The sequence below is a fragment of the Thamnophis elegans genome, chromosome 1 (genome assembly GCF_009769535.1).
Source record: "Thamnophis elegans isolate rThaEle1 chromosome 1, rThaEle1.pri, whole genome shotgun sequence".
In the NCBI taxonomy this organism is placed as follows: Eukaryota; Metazoa; Chordata; class Lepidosauria; order Squamata; family Colubridae; genus Thamnophis; species Thamnophis elegans.
The window spans coordinates 110115178-110140996 of record NC_045541.1 but is presented as its reverse complement, the minus strand read 5'-3'; the positions used below and the strand labels follow the sequence as shown (position 1 = coordinate 110140996).

The following is a 25819-nucleotide window of genomic DNA, read 5'->3' as shown; positions in this document are numbered from 1 at the left end:
TGTCTTTTTCATGTGGCTGTTGACAAAAATAGGATTGCCAACATAATCGTCAATATCAGATGGCAGATATTGCACAAGAGGTAGTCTGAGCTGGAAAGAAATGACAAATAATCTGTCTTTGAAAGCTCTGAAACAGCTGGAATTACTCTACAGAAACTTCTTTCTACTTCTTTTGCTGCATCTATTATTAGTTGTATCCTTGTATAAGTGCATTCTATAACAGGCATGTTCTTGTATTCTCTTAACATTTTGTAATAACAGGATGGAGAAATTCTGCTTGCCATAGCGCCACCTTGTGATCTACTGGGAGGATTAGATTTTTAACGGATTTCTTTAAAAAAAACAATTGTACCTGCAGCATCAAAAAGCCTTCAAAATTTAAAATATTTTAAAGTTTTGATTATTATTTTTTCTGTAGTAAGACTGAAGGGGAGAATAGCTGAAATCTCTACCATTGTGCCTATAGCTGTAACACTACTGTATAAAGCCAAGCAATTCCATTAGATGAGGGATTTCATTTTTTACGTTTTCATTGGCAGTAAAGCATTACAGATTATCAACCTTCCTCCCACCCCGCTACACACACTTTCTGGAGTTAAAGGAGGAGGTGCTGCCTGGAGATAAATGGTGGTCAAAGGAATCACCGAGGCACACTATCCCAAGGAGGCAAAGCTGATTTTACAAAACATTTGATTTTGAACACGTGCTGCCACAGCTACCGATATCGGTGCGGGTATAAGATACAAGAACCAATAAGAACGCCAAATTAAATTGACGGCATTCTTAGTCTAAATTAGTGTTTGGGAGGGTGGGGGGTTTAAAAAACCTTGCTAACTTTTAAGATGTGAGAACTACAACTTACAGAACTCCCCAGTTAGCATGTGGGAATCTTTTGCGAAAGAAAAAGTTTGAAAAATTGAAAACCGTGCATGAAATTTCAGACTAACACTAAAGGTGCGTTATCACGCCCGTGGTCCGCTCACGCGGGTGGCGTTTTCTTCCGGGCACCGAGAAAACCGGCCTTATGTGAAACCACCTGCCGACTCTGTTTATTTTTTATCTCTACGGACTCAAGGCGGGCTTCCGCTCTTGCCCCTGACTAAGATGGCGGCGAGATTTCAGCCGCGGAACTGAGAAAAATGCCACCCGCTCGGCAAGAATTGGGCGCGGTCACGTGATCGGGTCACCGTAACCGTGGCAGATTCGACAAGTAGCTCAAAGCTAACTAATTAAATTGAAAGGCGGCGGAGGCCAACGTGGTGGCGATGCTAACAGGAAAAAAAAGCGTTGGTTTTCACGGCAGAGGAGAGAACCCTTGTTTTTCTCCAGCGTGTGGTATCTGCTCCCCGGAATTCAAAGATCAGCTCTTCTCCTGAGGGAAAAAAATGGCGTCGGTTTGGGATGAGGCGGAGGTAAGGAAAGCCGGAGACGGCATTATTGCCGAGAATGTGGGGCCGGCGGCCAATATTAGTAGTGAGAACAGTCGCCTTGTTGTGGGAGGCGGGGGGGCTTGCAAAAATTCCCTAAGGGAGTGGGCCTGGCTGGGAAGGTCCGTGATCGGCAGAGCCTACCCGTTTGCCTTTTGCCATGACTGGCTGTTCTCTCTAGGATAGCATCGGGGAAGAGGTGTTGAAGATGTCCACGGAAGAGATCGTCCAGCGAACCCGCCTGCTGGATAGTGAGATCAAGGTCGGTTTAGCTGGGGTTTCCCGCCTTGGGAACCTGGGCTTAAAAGTTTCTCTTCTTTCTAGGGTGCCTACAAATTGTATTGAGTGCCTTTGCGATTCGGGCCGTCTGGGTGTTTTATATTCCCCCCTCTCTCCCTTGCAAGGCTACACTCAGCAGGCCCTTTTTTTTGCCCTGCTTTTGTAGAGAGAATGCTGAAAGCGAAAAACAATTTTTTAAAAAACGGCCTGACCCAAAAGCGTTCCCGGCGCCTCTTCAAAACCTGGCTAGCTTTGATTCTCTACAGCAGTGGTCTCCAACCTTGGCAACTTTAAGACTTGTGGACTTCAACTCCCAGAGTTCCTCAGCCAGCAAAGCTCTACAGAGTAGAGCTGTACTGCTCTACAGCGGTAATGTCTGAGGAATTCTGGGAGTTGAAGTCCGCCCAAAGGGCTGAGGTTGAGAAACACTGCTCCGGGGCAAAGCCGCCTGTGAGAAGGATGTCCTGTAGCCTTGGCGCTGATTCTTAAGCTGGCTTATTGGAGAGAAAGGGTGCTTTAATTATAGCTTGATCACAGGTTTAGGCTTTTAAACTGAAGCTGCGAGGAAAGAAACAACAGCAAGGCAGTCCGGGTGAGAGAACAAAAGATTGTAAATGCTAGAAATGGCAACTAGGAGATGCTCTGAGCCTTCTGGGGGTAGCCAAGTGACACGAAGGCAGTTTGGAGAGACTTCTCTCTCCAGCTTACTTTTGGTGTGGCACCGATTATAATTTCTGGTATGGTATACCAGAACATAGTATGGCCTTACAAATATCTAGTGCCCCTAGACATTTGTAAGGCCATACCATATTCTCTAGAAATCTGTGTTAATATGGATTGTGGCAGGCTGTAATAACTCATAGAGGAGAAAGGGCTTCTAAATTAAACCAATTTCATTGTACACTGTACATTGTACACAGGTTGTGCATTGACAATAAAGGTTTGAATTGTAATAACATCTGGCTGCAAAGGAATACATGGTATGCCAATAGATTGTTAGCTGACTAATGGGATGACAGTATTGCTGGAACTGGTGGTGGCAGTGAGGTTTGGAGGAACTCGGCATAAATCCTGTGTCAATTTGATTATTCTTTTTTAAAATGCTGGTAAGCTGCATTTTTAATGTACTATGGGTTGCATAATTATGATGTAATCTATTTAAAAGTCAGCCGTTCAACCCAATTCTAAATTTGTTCACTGAGCTAACAGGTACAAAACTTAATTTGGTTCGTGGAAAGTTCACCCATTCTGGCATATTCCCATAAACTGTATCTCCTGTCTTTAGGCAATACTGTAATAGTGTTATGGGAATGAAATAAAATGGCCTTTATTTTGTCTTTCCCTTATTATCATATGAATGGATGATAGCCATATACTGATTCTCATGCAGTTTTCACAAGAGCTTGCTTGCTACACAATATTTTTAAAAATAATTCATGATTTGTTTTTTCCTCAGAAAATGAATTCCACAAAACCGATTACCTCTATTAAAACCAAGTTATTTTGCTTTTTCATTTTATTTTTGATTCATTTGGTTCCTAGTATTTCCCCTATTTTCATTATCTTCTTCCATATTTGCAGGAAAGCTAATAATTGCTTTTTAAGAATAATTGCTCTGGATTTTCAGATCATGAAGAGTGAAGTACTGAGAGTAACTCATGAGCTACAAGCAATGAAAGACAAGATTAAAGAAAATAGTGAAAAGATCAAAGTGAATAAAACTCTGCCATACCTTGTATCCAATGTCATAGAGGTATGTTTCTTATAGTATAACCAATAGCATCTATATTATAATTTTTGTATGAGTGAATTCCCTGAAGAAAAAAAATGGGAAATGAGGAGTGCAAAATGAGATTATTATAACTTGGTCCTGCTTAAAAAAGATGTCACTTTTTAATAATCTGACTTGATATTCTTTTTTGGTATAATTTCTCAGCTGCAATCCAAAAGATTTATGAGAGAGAATGAGTGTAATTTCAGAGTAAGCATGTATAAATCAGTGATTACAATCAGAAATCCTGTTTTTAAAAAAGAACTCAGGAAAATGTTGGAAGAAATGATTCTTGAAGTGGGATGACGGGTGATGCTAAGTTGCAGATACAAGAGTCAAATTTGTTTCTATCTTGCTAACCTGGCTGTTTTCAGAGAAAGGTAAACATAAAAAATGCATATTTTTATAGTACAGGTAGGCTGTTATAGGTGAAGTTGATTCTGTAAACATTCCCCTTTCAGGAAGAAACAGGATCACTGCCACAACTTGCTTCTTAGGTGAAAATAAGTGATCTACCGCCTGATTACATCAACTTAAGATTTATAATTAGATGATTTTATTACTTTATAGTTTATTTATCCATTTATTTCTGTGAGTCCCCTGCTTTCCTCAACAAAAGAAAGCTGTCATTTTTTGAGAGGTGGGATGTATAACATTTTGAAGAGCTTGTAGGAGAACTTCTCATTAGACTACTAAATATCGAGTGCCTTTGTCCACTGCTGTATATGACAGGAGTACACTGTGATAACATTATATGTTTGACCAATATAACCATGTTTGCATCTGATCTTTTTTCATCTTTAGCTGCTGGATGTTGACCCCAATGACCAGGAAGAAGATGGAGCAAATATTGATCTTGATTCACAAAGGAAGGGCAAGTGTGCTGTCATCAAAACCTCTACTCGACAGGTGAAAGCAGCATAACAAAGTACTTTTAATTACATAAACATATATTGCCTTATGCTGAATTTATATTTTAAAAATTATAAAATATAAAATATAAAATAATTTATATTTTATAAATTCAACACAAAAATAGTTTGTTGTGAAAGCAGAAGCAGTGTGCTCTGTCCCATAGTTGGGTAGATCAGGTTGCCCTGATTGTCTTGTCTTACCAGAAAAAACACTTGATATTGCCTTACATTAATAAGATCCACTTCAGTGTTGACCATTCCAACTGGCCGAGGCCCTCAACAATATGTACTACTTGACATCTTTCTCACTAATGATGCCTAGAATTCAATATAATTTCTCGAACATGGAAAAAACAGTTGAGTGATACTCCTATATTGTTTGACTTGGTGAATCTCATGATAGTCAAAATTCATCTTCTCCAAATGGACATCCTCCAGATAAACATTCTTAAGCTTCCAGATTTCTCAATAATGGCTATGCTTTAGAACTCTAAAGCTTATTTATCTAGAGCAGTAGTGGTAAACGTATGGCACGCATGCCAGAGGTGGCAGGTAGAGTCCTCTCCCTGGGCACACGGACCATCACCCCAGCTCTGTTTCGGGTCTCTGCCGTGTATGCGCACATGTTTTGGGGTCTCTGCCATGCATGTGTGGGAGTTTGGGCACTCGGTGCCTAAAAGATTCACCATCACTTGTCTAGAGGATGTCCAGCCTGACGATTAGTCAGGATAATTGTGTGATCTGCTAAAAGCCTATCATCTTCATGTTCCCACTCAAAAATGTATGAATTTAGACATTTTTGAGAATAAGTTTTAAACTGAAATGTTCTATATTGGTTTCTGTGATTTTAAGGTTATATGTTAGATGTAGAATATATTTCAACCTCTTTGTGCCTCTTTGCATAAAAAAGCAAAGTAGAAATAAATATTGTAATTAAGATAAACTATTTTGTTCTTAACAAGCATCTGCAATTTTAATCCAGGACAACCTACATCTAAAGTGAAAATCGCCACTAGTTCACAAAATAAGGTATGCAAGCAATTCTGATAAGACTTAGGTCAAGCTGAAAACATTTTTGTTGCCTCTTCTTCAACAGACTTACTTTTTGCCTGTGATTGGGTTAGTTGATGCTGAAAAGTTAAAGCCTGGAGATCTAGTGGTGAGTAGTTACTGTGCTGTGTAAGACTGAATAACCAAATATATACCTTGATTTTAAAAACAAAGAAACTTCATAGATAACCCCATTGTTCCTTTGACTTTCACAGTATTTGTAAATTTGCTTACTGCAGTTAATCCTTATGACTCTGCAATATTTATTCAGTCCTTAGTAGACCTCTCTTGCAATGTGGTTGGGAAGTATGCTGATCAGTAGTTTCAAGTATGGCAGATAAATGAATTTGGATTGCAAACACCTATAGTTCTTTAACAGAAAAACAGCCTAATATTGTTTTAATAATATATAATGTACTTTATATAAGTCTGAATCGTGGCATATTTAATTTCAGCTGTAATTTAAATTACCATTTTGTTTTGTATCATCTACCACTATTGCTTTTCTCTCATCTCAAAGCTGTTTAGTGCCTTAAATAACAAGCAAAAGCTTACATCTTTCTCATTTTAATAGAATAAATGGATACAGTAGTGCTCATTGCATTTAATGTTCTGAAATAATACTTTAAGGGCAAATTTAATATTTCTCAAGCGACTGAGAATAATGTATTCTGCCCTTTTTTTTCCTCCCCTGCTTTTTCATATTACTATGTAGTGAATCCATTTAGTGTATAATAGGAATAGAGTTCTCCACCCTCTTAATAACTGCATGAGTAAGATGTGAGAAAATGGGGGAGAGGTAGAATTCAAAAAAGCATTTTTGTGGATTTTTGTTTGCAGGGAGTGAACAAAGACTCCTACCTGATTTTGGAAACCTTGCCCACAGAATACGACTCAAGAGTGAAAGCCATGGAAGTGGATGAGAGACCTACAGAACAATACAGTGATATTGGAGGGCTAGATAAACAAATCCAAGAGGTAATGAGAAGCTACTAATTCCATTTATGTGGCTTAATATTTATAGAGCTTTGAAAACATTTTAGGTAACCTGTTCTGTAATCAAGATTACAGAGCCAGCAGGGATTCAGCAGTTAAGAAAATGATTTCATTTACTTTTTGTTTCTACAGCTGGTAGAAGCGATAGTTCTGCCAATGAATCATAAAGAGAAATTTGAAAACCTGGGAATCCAACCTCCTAAGGGGGTGCTGATGTATGGACCTCCAGGAACAGGAAAGACTCTCTTGGCCAGAGCTTGTGCTGCACAGACAAAGGTAAAACCGATGTGATTGCTGAGGTCTTCTCCGAATTTATGAAATGCTTCAGAGGTTTTTTTTTATATATTAACGACATTATACTGAGGGTGAACCTATTCCTTCTGATTTTTAATTTAGTATTTACTCTATTCTGTGTGTTTCTAATAGCTCTGTTGTGGCCTACGAAAATTTATTTTCTGCTCTGGTTAGCTTTTCTTGGACTTTGGTCTCCAACATTTTAAAATGGCTATAAAGAAACTGAATTTCAAATACAGGTACCAAGACAATAAGGAGCCTAAAATAAGGAGTAGCAGTTGAAGGAACTGAAGAAGAGGAGAGTAAAGGGAAACGTGTTAGCAGTCCACAAAAATCGTGTGACCAAAAAATGGACCTATTTTCTGTTTGAATTAAGAACAAGACAAGAACCAACCTTAGACTATTAACAAGAATTTATAGTTAGATCTGTTAAGCAATGGAAAGATTTGCTTAAAGCATTGCTAGATTCCCTCTTGCCAGAAATTTTGGGAACTGGATTTAGTGATTTAGTCATTTCCATATTGAACATGGAGCTGAACCAAATTACTCCAACATTATGGATTGCAAATTATTACCTTTAATATCATTTCTTTAGTTACCTAGAGTACTACACTAAGGCAGAACATAGAGTATACATATCTTATTTCTTGCCTTGTTTTAGGCTACATTCTTGAAACTAGCTGGTCCACAATTGGTGCAGATGTTTATTGGTGATGGAGCCAAGTTGGTCCGAGATGCCTTTGCATTGGCCAAGGAGAAAGCACCTTCTATCATCTTTATCGATGAACTTGATGCCATTGGCACAAAGAGGTAAAAGCTGGATTCTCGGTCTACAAGTTTTGAGTTAGACCCGGCATTCTTCATATATCTCAACTATGGCAATGGTGTTCGTTTAGAGATTGGTTCTTAATTAGTATCACCCCCAAACTCTTGAAGAATATATACTGTATACATTTTTTGACCTACAACTAGCATGTGGTAGGTAAAAATTTTCAGAGGCTTATATATGCTATATGCCAGCTACTATAATAGTAAGATCGCATAATAATTGGGAATTATTTGTTTATGAAATACAATGTGAGGTTTGCAGTAAAGTCCAGTGCGAAGTGTACCTACTGAATAGCAACCACTTACAACCAATTACAAGACAGTCCATTCTGTTACTGCTATCTTCATTTTTAATCAGTCAATGTTTGCATCAATTCATTGAAATGCTTTTGGACTTTTTTCTCAGGGAGGCTAGATTCTCTCTTATTGGTTGCTCTTTGCTGCTATGTTCAAATTTGTTATGGCTTAATGCTCCTGGATGGAAGAGTAAAATACAGAAAGGGACAGAAACTATTAAGAGTCACAGCATTTTGCCCTCTGTTCTACAGCTGTAGATCTATCTTAAAATCTAGATACATAGATCCTTGTAACATCTACTTTGAGGTGGAAGAAGGCAGTGTTTGTTTTCTTTCTTATGATTGCCAGTCATAATTCTAAATGTACATTGGCAACAATAATATGCAAAATTAACTGTCTTTGGCTCAGTGGATGTCAACTGAAGGACAAAATTCTACGACCTCAGCTGCCTCAGCATAGTAGATTAAACCCCCTTCCTCAGTTAGTCCATTACTGCTGATACAGGAAACTATATTTACATAAAAACATGGTATGTTAAGTACATGGGCTTTGACAACATGAAATGGTTTTTTGTTATTACTTCAAAGTAGTATTTTAATTAAGTCTATATATATTTCTACAGAAAGTGGTAATAAAACAGAAAATGGGTAATAAAAAATAAATCTTTGTTTTTTCCACCAGATTTGACAGTGAAAAAGCTGGTGATCGTGAAGTACAGAGGACCATGTTGGAATTGCTTAATCAGCTTGATGGGTTTCAACCCAACACACAAGTCAAGGTAATTCTTGCCTGTCATTAATATAGGAAGCAATTTTGTGACTCAATAATATTTGTAAACAGTTATTACAGAGTAGCTTTAGAAATCAGATTGGTGACCAAGCTGTAGTTTTTTAATAGCTTTGAATATCATTATTTTAAAAATATTTTATTAGCCTATGGCGCAGGATGAGCAGGGCTAGAATGTTAAATCTTTTTTTGAGCTTATATGAGGTGAAAATATGTATACCATATCATAATTCATCCGGGGGTTACATAAAAGCTAAGGACTGCTCGTATCTATTACCATAATTTAATAGTAGTATATAGAATCTGTGTCTTCCCAACTACAAAGTATGTCCTTTATCCAGGTGATTGCTGCAACCAATCGTGTTGATATCCTAGATCCTGCTTTGCTACGCTCGGGACGGTTAGACCGCAAGATTGAATTCCCAATGCCCAATGAAGAGGCCAGAGCCAGGATTATGCAGATCCATTCACGCAAAATGAATGTCAGGTATTAAACAGAAAGGGAATGTAATTCGGATGATGTTGAGTGCACAATGAATTATGGAATCATTTTTATTCAGAGTATGCCATAATTACCGTATTTTTTGTATTGTAAGACACCCCGGACCATAAAACACAAATTAGCTTTAGAGGAGGAAAACAAGGGAGGGAAAATCTGCCTCTGCCTCCCAGCATCCATCTGGTATTCATCTGGCTAGCATCCTTGCAGCAAACAGCCTGGTCAGCTTCAGCACGTTATCATAGTCCCAGCACGTGGCTCATCAGAGTTCCGCCCACCATCGGTCAACTCAGCTGAGCTGCTAAGATTTGCCTCCCGTAATATCGCCAATCAGCTGTTCTAGGTGGCAGCAATCGCCGTTGCCCAGAACAGCTGATTGATGGTATTACGGGAGGCCGATCCAACTGCCAATCAGCTGTCTGGTCAACTGAGCTGAGCTGCTGTTGCCAGCAGCCAGGGAGCAATGGAGCGTTCACCACCACCACACCAATATTTGCTGTATAAGACACACAGACATTTCCACTCACTTTTTTGAGGAGGGGGGAGTGCATCTTATAGTGCAAAAAAGACAATAGCTGCCTCTGAATATGGCATTAACTAAAAACTATTACACTTTTTCAGAATTTAGCTATTTTGTGAAAAGCAAGTTTCTAATCTGTATGACTGTGAAGATAGTAGCAAAATATTACAATAATAAAAATTGAGATGCCACAACAAAGAATGAATTTTAGATTCAGAGGTTAGAACAGGTCTTCATTTCTTGTCCTTCCCTATTTCTAGGAAAATAAAAAAGTAAGGGCAAATTGGGGTGGTTTATGTGGGTTATGTTCAATATTAAGTCTTATATCTTTCCCACTGAGTTTTTTTAAAATGAAACTCTTGTTCTCTGCAGTCCTGATGTGAATTATGAAGAGCTGGCACGATGCACAGATGACTTCAATGGTGCACAGTGCAAGGCTGTGTGTGTGGAAGCGGTAAGTAGGTTTGGTCCGTTTCCATTGGAAGTCTGTTTTTCCCCCCTAACTGCTGACCTATGGAGACTTTATACAACAAAAGAATTATAGTTTCTTATGTCAGCTATATTGCACTTTTGCTGAATGCTTTTTTCCCCTTTCTTGGGTCAGGGAATGATTGCCCTTCGGCACGGAGCAACGGAACTTACCCATGAAGATTACATGGAAGGAATTTTGGAGGTGCAAGCCAAGAAAAAAGCCAATTTGCAATATTATGCCTGATTTTTGCTCCTAAATTGAATATTAAAGCCTTGATACAAAAAGTTCAGAGTTAACTTTTGCAACTGAGTTCCTTGTGTGAACTCCTTTCACTTATGAAAAAAATAAATTAATAAAAATGTTTCCTCTAACTGAGACTGCTGCTGTTATATTTGGTTGAAGATGGAAAACAAATATTAATTATGGAGGAAATTCATGTATATGAAACTTCTTTCATTAATCTCTTTAAACACCAACATGTATCTGATCATGTCATCTCTTGCTTTTGCGCTTGAATCTTTGATACACTTTCACAATTTGTCTTCATTGTTAACTAGCATTTCAGGTTTTACCTATAAGATTCTGAAGACACCTATATAAATTTTTAACTAAATGCAAAATCTGCAAACCATTTGATATGAAACTATATTTTGTTTTAACTCTGAGGTAAAACTTAGGGGTTTTTTCCCATTTAAATTGAAGGTGGGGAGCATAAAGGAGCCAAAGATTTCTGTAGGGATTGGGAATATATATATATATATATATATATATATATATATATATATATATATATATATATATATATATATATATATATAGAGAGAGAGAGAGAGAGAGAGAGAGGGAGGGAGGGAGGGAGGGAGGGAGGGAGGGAGGGAGAGAGAGAGAGGGAGAGAGAGAGAGAGAGAGAGAGAGATTAACAGTCCTTGAAGTAGATATCATCTAGAACGAGATGTATCTATTTCTGTCACCACAGAACAAAATTTTCTCATTTGTCATCCCTGTTTGGCTGTGGCCTGAAAAAGCAAATTGATGCCTGAGCATCCTCATTGGTAAAAATCAGAATTAATTGGACTTTTCTGCAGTTTCTTTGAACCCATTTAGTACCTTTGTCCAAGGCTCAAACGATTTTTGTAGCTAGTTTCCTGCTTTGAATATGCATACACACACATGCATACACTTGGTTTTTAATGTCATTTGCTATGTTAATTTGGTATATATTCATTGATATCTTTCACTCATCTTTATTTTGTTTGTGTATTGTTAGAAGATGTGTCGGGCCGTCCCCCTCAGTTGCATTAGTTTTCTATATGGATAAAAGTTTATTTATTTAGAGACATTTTTTTAACTCTAATGTTCTCTCTGATGTGATTTGATAATGCATCCTCTTGAATTTGATAGCACTTTCTCAGATTTGATGCACAATATACATTCTAACATCCATTGCATTTTTAAAGTGATATTCTGCAGGGGTGAAATTCAGTAGGTTCTGGAGAACCCATAGCGGAAATTTTGAGTAGTTTGGAGTAGCAGCAAATACCACCTATGGCTAGCCCCAGAGTGGGGTGGGAATGGAGATTTTCAATATCTTTCCCCCAGGAGTGGAGAGGGAATGGGGATTTTGCAGTATCCTTCACCTTGAGAGGGGTGGGAACAGAGATTTGGCAGTATCTTTCCCCTGCCATGCCCACCAAGCCATACCCACAGAACCGGCAGTAAAAAAACTTGAATTTCACCATTGATACTCTGGCAATTTGGAAGCAACTGCTCCTCTTAATTCTCCCTTTTTCTTGAACATTTCCTTGAAAACAAACTGCAGAAGAGAAACATTTTCAAGGAAAAAACCAAGAAAATCCAATTGCCTCTAAGTCTACAATCATTCCTTCTATGTTTAACCCTTAAATTGTCTTTTAAGGGTATAAAAACACGTTTTTGTGATGGCTTGAACATCTGTTTTTAATAGATGTTTTTGTTGTGGAAGGGTGATTAACAATAGCACTTAGACTAATATACCACTTCATAGTGCTTTGCAGCCTCCTCTAAGCAGTTTATAGGGTCAGCATATGGCCCCCAACAATCTGGATCCTCATTTTACCCACCTGAGAAGGATGGAAGATTGAATCAATCTTGAGCCTGTCACAATCGAACTGCTGGCAGTTGACAGAGTCTGCAATATGCATTCTAATCATGGTGCCACCATGGCTCTGTTAGATTAAAGTCTTCTTTTATAGGTGCCAGTTGAATTCCATTGCCTATCTGAAAATCACTCTATTAGAAAAGCATTAATACGCGTTCTTTGGGAGCATCTTAAAGATAACAATTCTATAAGTTTGTGTGAAAATGCTGATTTGTTGGAATATAAGTAGGCTGAACAGCTTCCCACTAAATGGCCTCCAATGTATTACAGTAAATCATTATCAGTTCCTGCTTCCCTTCTGTTCACTTGTTATGTTGGGTACATGTGTAATTGGTAGACTATAGTTTGCTTACCTGGTCAGATAAATTATATAAAACATTAAGAGGGGAGGAAAAATCATCAGCTCCTTATTCTGCTGCAAATTGGTCCTGATTCCAAATGCTTGTTTACCTTGAGATTTGGTTCCCAGGACTCATACTTTTCATCCGATGATGCTTCCTTATTCCTGTAAAGATACTATAGGATGTAACAGGGTTTTTGTTTTGCAGCTATAACATGTAGAAGAAATCTAAAGCCAGAGAATTGCTCTCCTTTTAACGTAACCAAGCCTTTTAATTTAATGCCTCTTGAAATGTACAACTTCCATTTAAAAATCACACTTGCCATGAATACATTAACTTTTAGCACTGAGTAATTAATTACATGCCACTTCAAAATACAATGTAAACAGCCCTTCATCAAAGGGTTCTGTGCAGTCTTTGGGGGCAACAGTAAAGAAGTACAATGAGGAAAGATCAGGCCTTCCCTTCAGCACCATTGTTGATGTTCCTGAGTTAGGCTCAGCTTGTTAATCATCTGTATACTGTGGATCCCTCTCATGAGTTATGCTTCCTTATGTGTCACAAGAGAAAATGTCAGATTTTTAGGGTCTGTGCTCCTTTTTCCAAAACAAAGTTTCTTCTATATTTTGGAATCTTAGGTTGCCTTTCAGAGCAGCTACACGATTTGAAGAGTGGACCTGGCTCCCTTGCTCACTTCACTTTCGGTGTTTGTTTGCTTTTCCTTTGCAAATGAACATAGGGTTCTTACATCAGTCAACAAGATTGTTGCAAGGGAACAAAGGACCACATCAGATTTGTGCAACCCTTGAACTGGTTCCACAGTTTGGGTGATTACATCATTGCAACTTGCCCCCTTGTGGAAATATTCTTTGAGCATCTGAAGGTCTAATACGCACTTTGCTCCAAGGTACTTAATGCATATTTGACTTGCAGAACTAACAAGATGCAGATACTGAACAGCCTGGATTGAGAATATTTCCCTCTTGAATGTTTAAAGCCTTCATCTGGACCAAGGATTTCTTCAGGGTAATGGGCCAATTCCAGCATTGGGTCTCTGCTCAAAAGAGAATCAGTTCTGAGACTGGGAGATTTTTTTTCCCTTGGCTTTCCCTTCTAATTGACCTTCCAGTTCTTGGAAATAAAACTCCTTGGCATCAAACAATTCACACTGGCTTCTGCTCCTAAGAAAAAGCTGACGCCGTTTAAACGATCAACAGGTCTTATAGCACCACAAGCCTATTTAACAGAAAACTGCCTCGTAGAAAAAACAGGACTAAGAATTAACCCAGACGGTTGATATGAATCAGAAACAGGCAGACAGAAGAATCATGGGCTGGCATTCCTCCAGGACTTTGCCAAAGCAATAGAACCCCTTAGTTCCAACCTGGTTTGCAGATCTCAAAATGTCCACACTGTGTTCTGGTAACGGGCGGTGGGCTAATAAGACTCCCTGGTATTCTCCACATCACACAGCTCCATTTTCCTGTCTGGGTTTCTGTACAACAGTCCGAGGGGTGTTGAGGGAGGGAGCGAGGGTGCATAAGAATCCGGCCAGCAGCGTCAGTCCCAGGCCGCCCCAAGCACAGAACATGGACCAGCCATAGCCATGGCTGATGTCCTCTGGTAATCCGTAAACGTACCGAGGGTAGCGAGACAACTCAAAATTTATCCCTGCCACGCACGTGCAAAGGGAAATGATGCAGCATGTCCCTGAAAAGGAGGAGAAGAGAGAGAGCAATGTGTAACATCTTTCCTGCCAAAGGCAGAATCAGGCATGTGAAGCTGCCAGTTTTTATCTTTGTCAGCAGCCTTTAAAAATACAGAAATGAAATAACTTTCTTGTACAGGCAGATTCCTGATTTTTCCTCAGGCTCATTACTCTGATTCCTGTCCTTTCCTTGGCATGCAGCTGTCTTGACTGACTGGGCGTTTTTACTGCTGTTTTGGATTCTTTGATCTTTACATTTTGAATATTTGTCTGCAAGGAGATCCACAGGGTATAGTCCCAAAAGTCTAAATGGCTCTGATGACACAGTGGAAGTATGTGTGTGTGTGTTGCACATGCAGTGGACATTTAAATCTAAGGTTAAGCCTCAATCACACTACTGTGGCCACCATTGACTTTTGGGACCATATTCTGCAGAAACTCTGATTGTCTGAACTCTTCTATCAACTGTTGTTCCTTTAAAGTCAGACTGCATGTTAATCTGGCCACCCAAAAGCTGCACCACAATGCACTCAGTAAAAGCACTGTAATATTCAGATTTTAGAGAATGATTCTGGGGATTACCATGAAAAACTTTCAAGGAAAAAGACCTATGACACAACTGCAGTGCTTCTCTTCTCCCTATAAGTAGCAGTTTCATGAAAAGCCACTAACCAATGTATCATCTAACAATCTAAATGCTAGTAATAGAGAAGGAGAACACACAGTATTTGTGGTATTACTCTCTTATTTTGGTAAATAGAAACATTCCTATATCTCAGTATTAGTAGTAGTATTTGTTGACATCAGTCCCATGTAGTTTTGGTCAGCTAAAACACCACTGATTTTTTAAAAAAATATTCAGATGCTTTGATCTTATAAAACTCAAAATGTACTGTACACATAAATATGCATTTGTGCTAATTTTAAAATTTACAGAAATAGGATTCTTTCATTACTGCTTTGATCTATGCAATTTTGTTCCAATCTGAAATGCATGTGATCTGGTTCTAATTTTGTTATAAATCAATTGACACAGACAAATTATCTGAAAATTCTCAAAACATTTTAAAGTTGGGTTGGTCAAAAAATATTTGAGTTGGTTTAAGTACCATAGAGTCGGAAATGACCGAATGATTGACAATGATGATACAAAGAATATCATTCTAACTTCCATGTTCTTTTCATCTATGCATTCCGTTTCTCTGTTAAGGCATGGATTCACTGCATAAAATACATAATACAAATGCCAGCATTATATCCAAAAATATTTTGAACAATAACAATTTAAAAATAATTACCTCCCATAAGGAAGAGCAGTCCAGCTACATATTGCATGAGTTCATGCTGTTGACAGCAACCCAGCATGCCAATGATCCATCCAAAGAGGATTATGGACACCGCCATACCAATGAAGCCAGCTGTCATTCTCCGCAGGTCTGAAAGGAGGCATTGTTGGTTCATGGAAGAAAGAAGAGGGAGAAGAGTAGAGGAAGAAAACCCACAGAGAGCCATGTGGACAACTTTAGGGCAGTCTTTTCAAAGCTGACACCCTCTAGATGTAGGTGGACTACAGCTGCAGTCTCAAAGGCTATCTTTTTTCAAGTGGCAACTGGACTTTCTGGTTTTACTTTGAAGACATTTCACTTCTCATCAGTGGTGTGTTTCAAAAATTGTCCGAACCTACTCTGTGGGTGTGGCCTCCTTTGTGGGCTTGCTGCCCATGTGCTTCATGGGCTTGCTGCCCATGTGACCGGATGGGAGTGGCTTGCCGCCCATGTGACCAGATATGAAGATGCCAACGATACTTGTCAGAACCACCTTAAATTACCTCACACACAGCACTGGCATGCATAAGAATATGACGTAAATTTGTTTTTTAAAAGGCATCTTTGGTTTGCGTTAAAACAACTTCGACACACGCAATGTTCTGATTGCACCACAAACGCAGTAGTCATCCTTACCTTTCACAGAGGCACTGAGTTTTATAAATATGAGCATGATAGTGTAGAATAATCATATCCAAGGACCAGTGGTGGGTTTCAAAAATTTTTGGAACTTCTTCTGTAGGTGTGGCCTGCTTTCCGGGTCCACTGGTGGAACCTCTTCTAACCGGTTCGGTAGATTTGATGAACCGGTTCTACCGAATAGGTGCGAACTGGTAGGAACCCACCTTTGCTTCTCATTCAAAAGGTTTCTCATCCAAAAGGTTTCTCATCCAAAAGCTCTGACTGGATGTTAGGGAATGGAAGGATTTATCCTCCTTGCAGATAGCTGGTCATTTACATTCTTTTAGTGAATTGTTAAGACCACCTGGAGGTTTATCTGTGTTGTCAGGCAAATGGGTGTGGCGCCTTCTTGGAACTGCTGAAAGGACTGTGTTGTAGACTGGAGATGGTGATGTCCTATCCCTCCCCTTCTGTTGAGAAAGGGCTGTTCAGTTTTGACATAGGTGGCCTCTTTGACCCCTCCTTCAAACCAGAGATCCTCTCTGTCCAAAATGTGGACTTTGCCATCTTCAAAAGAGTGGCCTTTGTCTTTTCAATGCAGATGAACTGCTGAATCTTGTCTGATGGGTTTGTCCTCCTATGTTGTGCTATGTATTTATGAAGTAGTTATTTTGAAGACACCTATTTCCCTCATGACCCTGAGGACATAGATAAACCTCCAGATGGCCTTAACGACTGTCTAAAATAATGCAAATGACCAGCCGTCTGCAAGGAGTATAAATCCTTCCATTCTCCACCATCCAGTTAGAACTGAAGAAGTTTCTTGGATGAGAAGTGAAATGCCTTCAAAGAAAAACCAGAAAGTCCAGTTACCTCTTCAAAAAGCACCTGTGGGACAACCATGATCTGGATGACTGAGAATCTCTATGTACACTACAGCTATAGCTTGTGAAAGCCAATAAGCATTCTAATCCAGCACAAATAGAAAAACACCGAAGTGTGAAAAAGGCTGCTCTAGACATCAGCCATAGAAAGTTCTCCTTAGGACATGATGTTGGTGGATTTTGAGAACTATATAAAGCAGTTAATAAAGCAAACCAAGCAAGGCCTTAGCACTTCCTAAAATTATAAGGTCTCCTCTTAACGAAATCATTATCTTGCAAAGAGGGATTACGGTAACTCTGCAAATCTGCCCCACTGAAAATATTCTGTTTGTAAGTATTGTTCTGTTTTTCTGAGATCATCTATGAGTCTATGAATAGGCAATTTCCTTGAATGTTCAAGCAATCAGGCAGTTCTGTAAGTGCAGAGTGCAATGCAATGCAGAGCAATCAAGCTGTGGATATGGGATCATCTATGATTTGTTGCAAAAGACATTATGTCATGATGTAATACTGCTATAGTCTCAGAGGACATAACATTATGATGTACTGCTGCCACTGTCTCAATCTGATTGCCTCTTGACAAGAGATCATAAGGATTCAGGAAGGTAAACAGACGAGGCAAATAGGAGAGGAATGATGGGAGTAGCCCAATAAATGATTGAGATAGTGGCAGGGAAGACATTGCTAGCTAAGGTTTTGCCGATCTTATGCTTTCCAGATATATTGGATTTCAACCACCATAAAGGATTTCCATTGGCACTAGATAGTAACAGGTTGTAGAAACAATTTTCACTTAACTAAGGTAGATGATCCACTCAAATTTGAGTTCTAGTCATTTTCTGATCAAATCTCTATTGTTTCCGTGGCAAAAATATTAAAAAATGGATTGCCTAGTCAAGGTAGAACTTCACTTTTGGCTTTTAAAAAAAATATGGAGAGGGAAGTATTGTAACAAGTCAAGTTGTGCCACACAAATGGATAAGATCAGAATTCTGGTTTCTTTCCTTGGGAAAAGGAGGATTTTTTTTTTTAACCACATGGGTCAAGGCTATTTTAGAGTTTACATAATCGTTTCTACAGGTTTCTTACTGCAAAATAGCAGGAAATCACACAGGTGCAATCAAATAAGGCTCTTGGGCTGCCAAAATGTTTTGGCAGAGCTGCATGACTCAGCCTCAAGTTCCCTTCCTGGTATAAGGAATAAACTAAAATGAGGATCCCAGAAAAATAAGCTCTTGAACTTTATACAATAAGCATTGTAGGGGTATATCTGGCTTGAAACTCAGGAACACTTGAACGAAAACATGCAAGATTCTTCCTGCAGCTTTCAATCCAGAATGAAGGATATGCCATAATTTCCTCCAAATTGCTTTAACTCTTCAGAGCCTTTTGGATAGGGATAACTGCAGAGCAGGTAGATTTGCTCGATCTAGATAGGTGATTGCTACTGAAGCTCTTTTGATTGCTTCCATTATATGATTAAAACTGTAATTCCCTACAACCATCTTTTTAAGGCTTTCTGGTTGTTTTATATGTAAACATGTACATTTTCAGCCATCTAAGAGTAACATATTTATTTCAATCCTCTTCAACTGAATAATTGGAAATTCTGGGAAGAAATCTGGAAAGAAAGATGGTAAACGGCTGATTTAGTTCCTTGCTTCTGAAAGAATCTAAACTATTCCAATGCAAGAACTTGTTCCACTTACATTCACTTACTTCTTGCTGAGGTATTCAAATGTTAAATATGTAAACAAGCCAGCAAACCATCCTTGAGCAAACATGGAATATGTTTGTTTTTGACTTTTATGTTAGTTTTTGGCACATACAGAAAGCTAATACATCTGGTGCAAGAATATCTCTCACTGATGTGCTAAGGTTCATGTCTATCTTTCTCTACAGAAACAAAGCATGTATACATGATAGGTAGGTAGGTAGGTAGGTAGGTAGATGATAGATAGATAGATAGATAGATAGATAGATAGATAGATAGATAGATAGATAGATAGATAGATAGATAGATAGATAGATAGATGATAGAGAGGGGAAGAGAGAGAATCCTAGGCGAGACCTGAGGATGATTCACCCAAATAGCCATTTGGTTCTGATAATGCACATACAAGGATGTGCTTGGGACACTTACGGAGAGCATGCCATTCATCCTGGCGGATGGTATTGGTAACATTAATAGGCAAGTTGCGTGGCAGGGAAGATGATGTATAATGATATTTCACAGCTGTGCATCGTTGAATGACTCCTGCAAAGACAAATTCAGTGTGCAGTTGGGGAATCTGTAGCTGAACAATGACATTTGTAACACTGCTTTCCCTTTACTGCCCATAAATCAAACTTCTTCTGTAGCTGAGAAACTAAATTAAGAAGTTACTGATTAGACTCACCCCACCATTCTAAATCGTTATCTGTCTTAATTATAGTTTCTTCTTTTTTTGCATTTTTTTAGATTATTGAAAAAATACAAAACACCAATATATATATTTTTTAAAATCATAACCAAAAAAAGACATCAACAAAAAATTATCTTAAATACAATAACACATATACGCATAGTATCCTCCCTAATTGAATGCTGATTGGTACAGTACAACATACCTTGAGAAACAGGCCAAACAAATTTTAAACTGTTAAACTACTAAACCTACTTACAAATTGTTAGCCTGTCATTGATAAACTATATTAATAACAAAGTAGTTAAGAGAAAAAACAATAATATGGAACATATTATGCAAGAATATAAAAGTAATAAAAAATGTGAACAGTAATAGGAGAAAGACAAAGCTGAAATTCCAAAACCAATAAGCTGTTATTGTAATCAGCTCATAGAAAATTTACTAAGAATTCAGTCCCCTATCATGCAAAATATTAACCTTAATTGCAGAGGTGGGTTGCAAATCCTGGGGCTAATGGTTTGCTCGTGCTCGCCCGTGTGCACGCCGCTTCTGCGCAAGCACAGAAGCGTCCAGGTGGGTGGGCGGAGCCTCCCCCTGCCGCCACTACCGGTTCACATGATCTGGACCGAACTGGGGGCAACCCCCTCTGTCCTAGATCAAATAGCCAAGATTGTTTCTTTATACTACCTCTTATCAATTGTTGATTGAATACAATAGGTCCAATCTCCAAAGCCAATTTATCTTCCCCCAAAATTCCAGACAAAACTGTTCCTCAATTAAATGTATTAAATCTGTTTCCCACTCTCCATCAAAACCCTTAAAGAAAAACCATTTGTACTTGTCAACCCAGAGAGTTTATACAGCTATTATATAAAAGTACAGTGTTAAGCTTCTGGGAGATATATGGAGTCAGCTCTATAATTTCAGTGTGATGCCCAGATGCTATAATGTCTGAGTCTATATTTCTTTCTGGATATTTTACAGCTAGGAAATCACATTTCTTCTTCTTGATGTTCTCCACCATCTGTGATATTTCCATATCTGTATGAACTATGGTGCTGGAGAAAACTCCTGAAAGTCCCTTGGACTGCAAGGCGACCAAACCGGTCAGTCCTAGAGGAGAGCAACCCTGACTGTGCTTTAGAAGGCCAGATCCTGAAGATGAAACTCAAGTACTTTGGCCACCTAATGAGGAGGAAGGACTCACTGGAGAAGAGCCTAAGGCTGGGAAAGATTGAGAGCAAAAGAAGAATGGGACGGCAGAGAATGAGGTGGCTGAACAGAGTCATTGAAGCAGTAGGCGTGAGCTTAAATGGACTCCAGAGGATGGTAGAGGACAGGAAGGCCTGGAGAAATGTTGTCCATGGGGTCGCGATGGGTCAGACACGACTTCACAACTAACAATAGAAAAAACAATTTCCTCTCAACGAATCTGCTGCTTTAAAAACAAATTATTTTTACTGGCTTAAAAAAAACCCTGCAATGTCTGTTTTTTAAAATTGTTTTGCACAAAGTTTATATGTTCATAAAACCTTTTTTTGGGAAAAAAAATCAACTAAGGATTGCATCTTCTAAGCCAGAATCTGTTTTCCCCCTTGGGTTTCAGCCTCCTCCTTCTGTCTGCAATCTGAACTGTTGTTGGCTCAAAGCAGGGAGAGAGCAGGGAGGCAGTGAAAAGGAGAGGGAAGGAATTTTTTGGCCATTTGATCCAAAATGTTTTTGCAAGTTAATAAAGTGCAAACCCAAAGTCACATGTGTCTTTCCATACAGAAGGCAAAAAGGAATGAGAATGGTCAAATAAATCAAAGAAGGAAAACAGAAAGAATCCAGCTGGGGTTGAAATAAATCCACATTAACATTTAAAAAGAAAAAGAAAAAGTTCAGAAAGTGAAAGTTACAAGAACCAGCTTGCTTAGAATATGTCTGCTACAATTTTTTTTACTACTGGTTCTGTGGATGTGGCTTGGTGGGCGTGGCAGGGGAAGGATACTGCAAAATCTTCATTCCCTCCACCCTCCAGGGGAAGATTACTACAAAATCCCCATTCCCTCCCAATCAGCTGGGACTCAGGAGGCAGATAATAGATGGGGGAGGGACCAGTCAGAGGTGGTATTTACCAGTTCTCCGAACTACTCAAAATTTCTGCTACCAGTTCTCCAGAACTGGTTAGAACCACCTCTGGTCTGCTAGTCGAAAGAGGTGGAAAAGACCTTTGACTTTTCAGCTACTCCCTCACCAAGAGTTGCAATCTTTAAAACCTCCTGGGTTGGGTCCACAGCTGTCCAACCTCCTGGGTTGGGTCCACAGCTGTCCAAAAGTCATCTCGGATCTTTCCTAAGGAACTCATCAAATCCAGGAGTTGCCAAAAAAAACAGCTCTGGTAGCAAACACAGCAGATTGTGGACAAGAGAAAGAAAACTCTCACCCTACAGTAGCCATTGGGTCCAGTTAATTTTGGTTTCTTAAATATGCCATAATATCCAGTTTTATTAGTTATTATCAAGCCAGAATGGTTCACAAGTATGTAATATTCTACAGAACAGATTAAACCCTATTATTTTTACGTTACCTGAACCCAGTAGTATTTCTATATACTGTACAGGTAGTGCTTGACCACAGTTGGGACTATTACATACTTAGGCAGTTGTTAAGTAAATCATGACCTTTTTGCCCTTGTTATTAAGTGAATCACTGCAGTTGTTAAGTGAAGCATGCTAATGTTAAGTGAATCTGGCTTCGCCCATTGAATTTGCTGGTAGGAAGTTGGCTGGGAAGGTCACAAACGGCAATTCTATGACTCCAGGATGCTGCAACTATGTAAATATATGCCAGGTGCCTGAATTTTGATCAATTGATCATGGGAACGTTACAATGGTCATAAGTATAAATGTAAGGATGGGTTGTAAGGGACTTTTTTTCATTGCAGTTGTAACTTGGAACAATAGCAATAGCAATAGCAGTTGGACTTATATACCGCTTCATAGGCCTTTCAGGTCTCTCTAAGCGGTTTACAGAGTCAGCATATTGCCCCCAACAATCCGGGTCCTCATATTACCCACCTCGGAAGGATGGAAGGCTGAGTCAACCCTGAGCCGGTGAGATTTGAACTGCAGAACTGCAGAACTGCAGTCAGCTGAAGTAGCCTGCAGTGCTGCATTTAACCACTGCACCACCTCGGCTCTGTGCCTAAACAGTGCCTAAATGAAAAGCTGTAAGTTGAGGACTACCTGTATACTAAGTTGATGTTGCTATTATGCTGCTATATCCTCTAAAGAGGAACTATTGTTATGTAATGGGCTAAGTTGTCAGTTGTGAATACATTGAGAGCAAAAAAACGGGGTCTGCTACTGAAGAAAAGAGCAGAATTCAAGAAGCTTTTGAATTAATATTGTGATTTCACTTTTGGGCACTTTTGAATGGAATTGAATTGTATACTATGTGATTTACAAAGGTCTTCTATTAAATCTGCCCACAAATAGCCTTTTATAAGTTGTTTTGCACTAGATAATCATTAAGAAGCCAAACCACTGAATTGGCAATGCATGACTCTATTGTTAATCGTGTAATTTCAGTACATTACACAATCCAGCTCTCCTCTTAGCACAATCTTTACTGGCTTTGGTAAGTCAAAGAAGATTCAAGCATCTAAAATTCTGGCATGAATTAATTCCTTATATTTGTTTTCCCAGCATTGTTTCTGATTAATATGTCATCACTTGTTTCAGTTACAACACAAGAGAAGATAATGTTTACTGGTTTGCTACTAGGGCTGTGCAAATACCTTGGGCCTGCTTCAGAACTCAGAACCAGAAAAAAAACTGACTCCTAGTTCAGACCTGGAATGAACAACTCACCACCTCCAACTCCCCATGGCCAATTTGCTGCAGTCAACTCGCCACAGGACAACTCGCCATGGGACAAGAGTTCCACTAATATCGAAAAAATAGTGCAATAGAATCATTGCATTAGGAGAGTGCCAAAGGAGAGACAAAATGAAACGTGAATGATAAAAATTAAAATATTTTGAAAATATATTAAATAATTAAATCAAGACTTCCGGTCTGGCGTCACGCTGGAACGAGCTGCTGACAGACTCTCTGTTCGGTTTGCCCGGTCTTTCCACGAGCGTGGCCGTAATAGGCAAGGTCCCTTCGAGGTGCGAGGACCTTTGGAGAGGGGAAGCTTCTGTGCAGTGGAGGGTGAAAGGCGATCCCCCCCCACGAAGCAAGAGGCTCCCTCAGAGTTCGTGCAAAAGAGGTCGGCTGATTAATGGCCGACCAGAAGGCGTGACTGCCAGCCACTAATAAGGAAGGGAGACAACTGCAGGGGAACATAGTGGATCGAATGACGGTAATCACAAGATCTGACTTAAAAGCCTAAATCTAAAAGATAAACAACTTTACTGCAATAAATACAGATACGTGTGTGGGCGCATTTATCTGCAGCGGCTATTAAATACAAACAGTAAACTTTTGTGAAAGCTGATTGACGTAATGGACAGAAGGAGACTGAGGCTTTGGACTATTTAAATTTGAGGATTAACAGACTAAGAAGAGAAAGGCAGTCAGCTGGATTTGCCTGCCTGGGAAAAAGGAAAAAGGAAAGAAGTTTAATCACAAGGGTTTGAAGTACGCGGTGTCATATTACAGCCAGAGACAGCAGAAGGAAAACACTACACTGACAACAGGAAGAGATTGATGGGTGAGTTTTAAATACTTTCTGGCCTCTCCTGCACCCTGTCGTATCATGCTGAAACGTTTCTCTTCCTGACTCTCCCAGATACTATAGAATTAACTGAGCCTATATTTCACAGTCCTGCTCCAGCTTAATTACCCTGTATGTACCCCGGGCTCTGTATAACTACTCAAACAGCATTTAGAAGGTACTAGGCTTACACCTTAAAGGGGAAGAGCTGAATTAAAGCAAATGGCAACCAAAACAGTAACTTTAATTAAAGGGAGTAAAAAGCAAACTCCCCTATCTACCCCGGTGAGGGAAAAGTCCCCTGAGGGCAGGCAAACGGGAGATAAGGCAGCCCCAACCCTGCAAGACCAGGAAGTAACAATGGACTCCCTACAAGAGACAATACTGAAGATGGGGGAAAGTGTCGCCAAAGGCCTGGAGGGAGTAAAGAATGAAATGCGTGAAGTAAGAAACAATATGGGAAGAATTGAGGAACGCATAGGAGTAATACAAACAGCGCTGCTGAAAAATGAGCAGGAAATCCAAAATGTTAAGGGGAGAACGGAAATAGCGGAAAAAAGGATAGACAAAGTAGAGGACAATCTGGAATCTATAAACTCAAGCCTGGAGGAGGCCATCCTCCAGCTAGAATTAGAGCGATCAGCATACTATTTAAGACTACAAAACGTGGAGGAAGCAAAAGATGAAAACCTCCGGGAGCTGATTGGAGAAATCCTGGGATTAGTCCTCGGCAGGCCGAAAAAAGAGGTTATTAATGATCTGGACGAAGCCTATAGAGTCAATACAGGCTTCGCGAGACGCCACCGGCTTCCAAGGGAGATCCATGTGAGGGTGTTGAGAAGACAGCTGAGAGAGGACATTCTAAGTACAATAAGAGGGGACTCTCTAACATACAAAGGTAAAGAAATTCTCATCTTAAAACAGACTCCACGGAGAGTCAGAGAGAAGAGAAGGAAATACAACTTCCTCTCCACACGTTTAAACAGAGACAGAATCCAGTTCAGATGGCTCCTTCCAGAAGGAATGCTGATAACATGGAGGGAAAAGAAATACCGAATAGACACCTTGGCGAAAGCTCAAGAATTCCAGGAACTTTTACTAGCAGACGATGAGAGATTTAATAAAGAAGGACTTTTAAGACAGGAGGACACTATAATGGAAACTCAACCAGAGGGGCGGGGGCCAGGAGAGGCCAGAGAACGAGAGAGATATGGCAGAGAAGATTCGAGAGCAAGGTCACCCATCGAGACTCGATCCAAAGGCGCCCTCAAAGCGAATAACGTGTAAGGGAATTGAAGAATGGGAAACGAATGTACTATCAGCAAATGTAAATGGTCTTAACATAACTTCCAAAAGAAAACGTGTACTGTTGGATCTAGTGAAACAAAAGTTAGATGTAATCTGTCTTCAGGAAACACACATTAAAGAAAAATACAATAACCTGTTGGTCTGTCCAAAACTAGGTAAAACATTCTGCTCGTCAGCACAAACCAGAAAAAGAGGAATTGTAATGTATATAAAAGAATGGTTGAACCCCAAACTAATATATGCAGACAAA

At 39.3% G+C, this 25819-nt stretch overlaps 2 protein-coding genes across 3 annotated transcripts in view; one reads left to right on the top strand and one right to left on the bottom strand.

Annotated features, from left to right (window-relative positions):
* The first annotated feature begins 1352 nt into the window (after positions 1-1352).
* Positions 1353-10510, top strand: PSMC3 (proteasome 26S subunit, ATPase 3). 2 transcript variants are annotated; one of them, XM_032227268.1, is made up of 12 exons: positions 1353-1412; positions 1609-1689; positions 3334-3459; positions 4282-4386; positions 5488-5550; positions 6282-6419; positions 6570-6713; positions 7393-7541; positions 8538-8634; positions 8984-9129; positions 10034-10115; positions 10266-10510. In XM_032227268.1, exons 1-12 carry the CDS (start codon positions 1386-1388, stop codon positions 10374-10376), a joined length of 1269 nt encoding a protein of 422 aa, XP_032083159.1. In that variant the 5' UTR covers positions 1353-1385; the 3' UTR covers positions 10377-10510. The 2 variants fall into 2 exon arrangements, with proteins under 2 accessions (XP_032083159.1, XP_032083168.1); XM_032227277.1 differs by lacking the exon at positions 1353-1412 and having other exon boundaries at positions 1606-1689; positions 3288-3459.
* Positions 10511-14076: 3566 nt separating this feature from the next.
* Positions 14077-25819, bottom strand: part of LOC116505730 (transmembrane protein 178B-like) — a 32138-nt gene continuing 20395 nt past the window's right edge. Inside the window, exons 2-4 of the mRNA XM_032213105.1 lie at positions 19293-19406; positions 15618-15755; positions 14077-14321 (exon numbers count right to left, since the gene is read on the bottom strand). Of these exons, the coding sequence (XP_032068996.1) occupies positions 14077-14321; positions 15618-15755; positions 19293-19406 (497 nt within the window). The remainder of the gene's footprint in view (positions 14322-15617; positions 15756-19292; positions 19407-25819) is intronic.

Excerpts from the sequence above, each read along its gene's own strand:
- PSMC3 (XM_032227268.1), top strand. The coding sequence starts at position 1,386 with ATGGCGTCGGTTTGGGATGAGGCGGAG. Across the intron at positions 7,542-8,537 it reads GATGCCATTGGCACAAAGAG|ATTTGACAGTGAAAAAGCTG; the intron begins GTAAAAGCTGGA and ends TTTTTCCACCAG. Across the intron at positions 8,635-8,983 it reads AACCCAACACACAAGTCAAG|GTGATTGCTGCAACCAATCG; the intron begins GTAATTCTTGCC and ends TCCTTTATCCAG.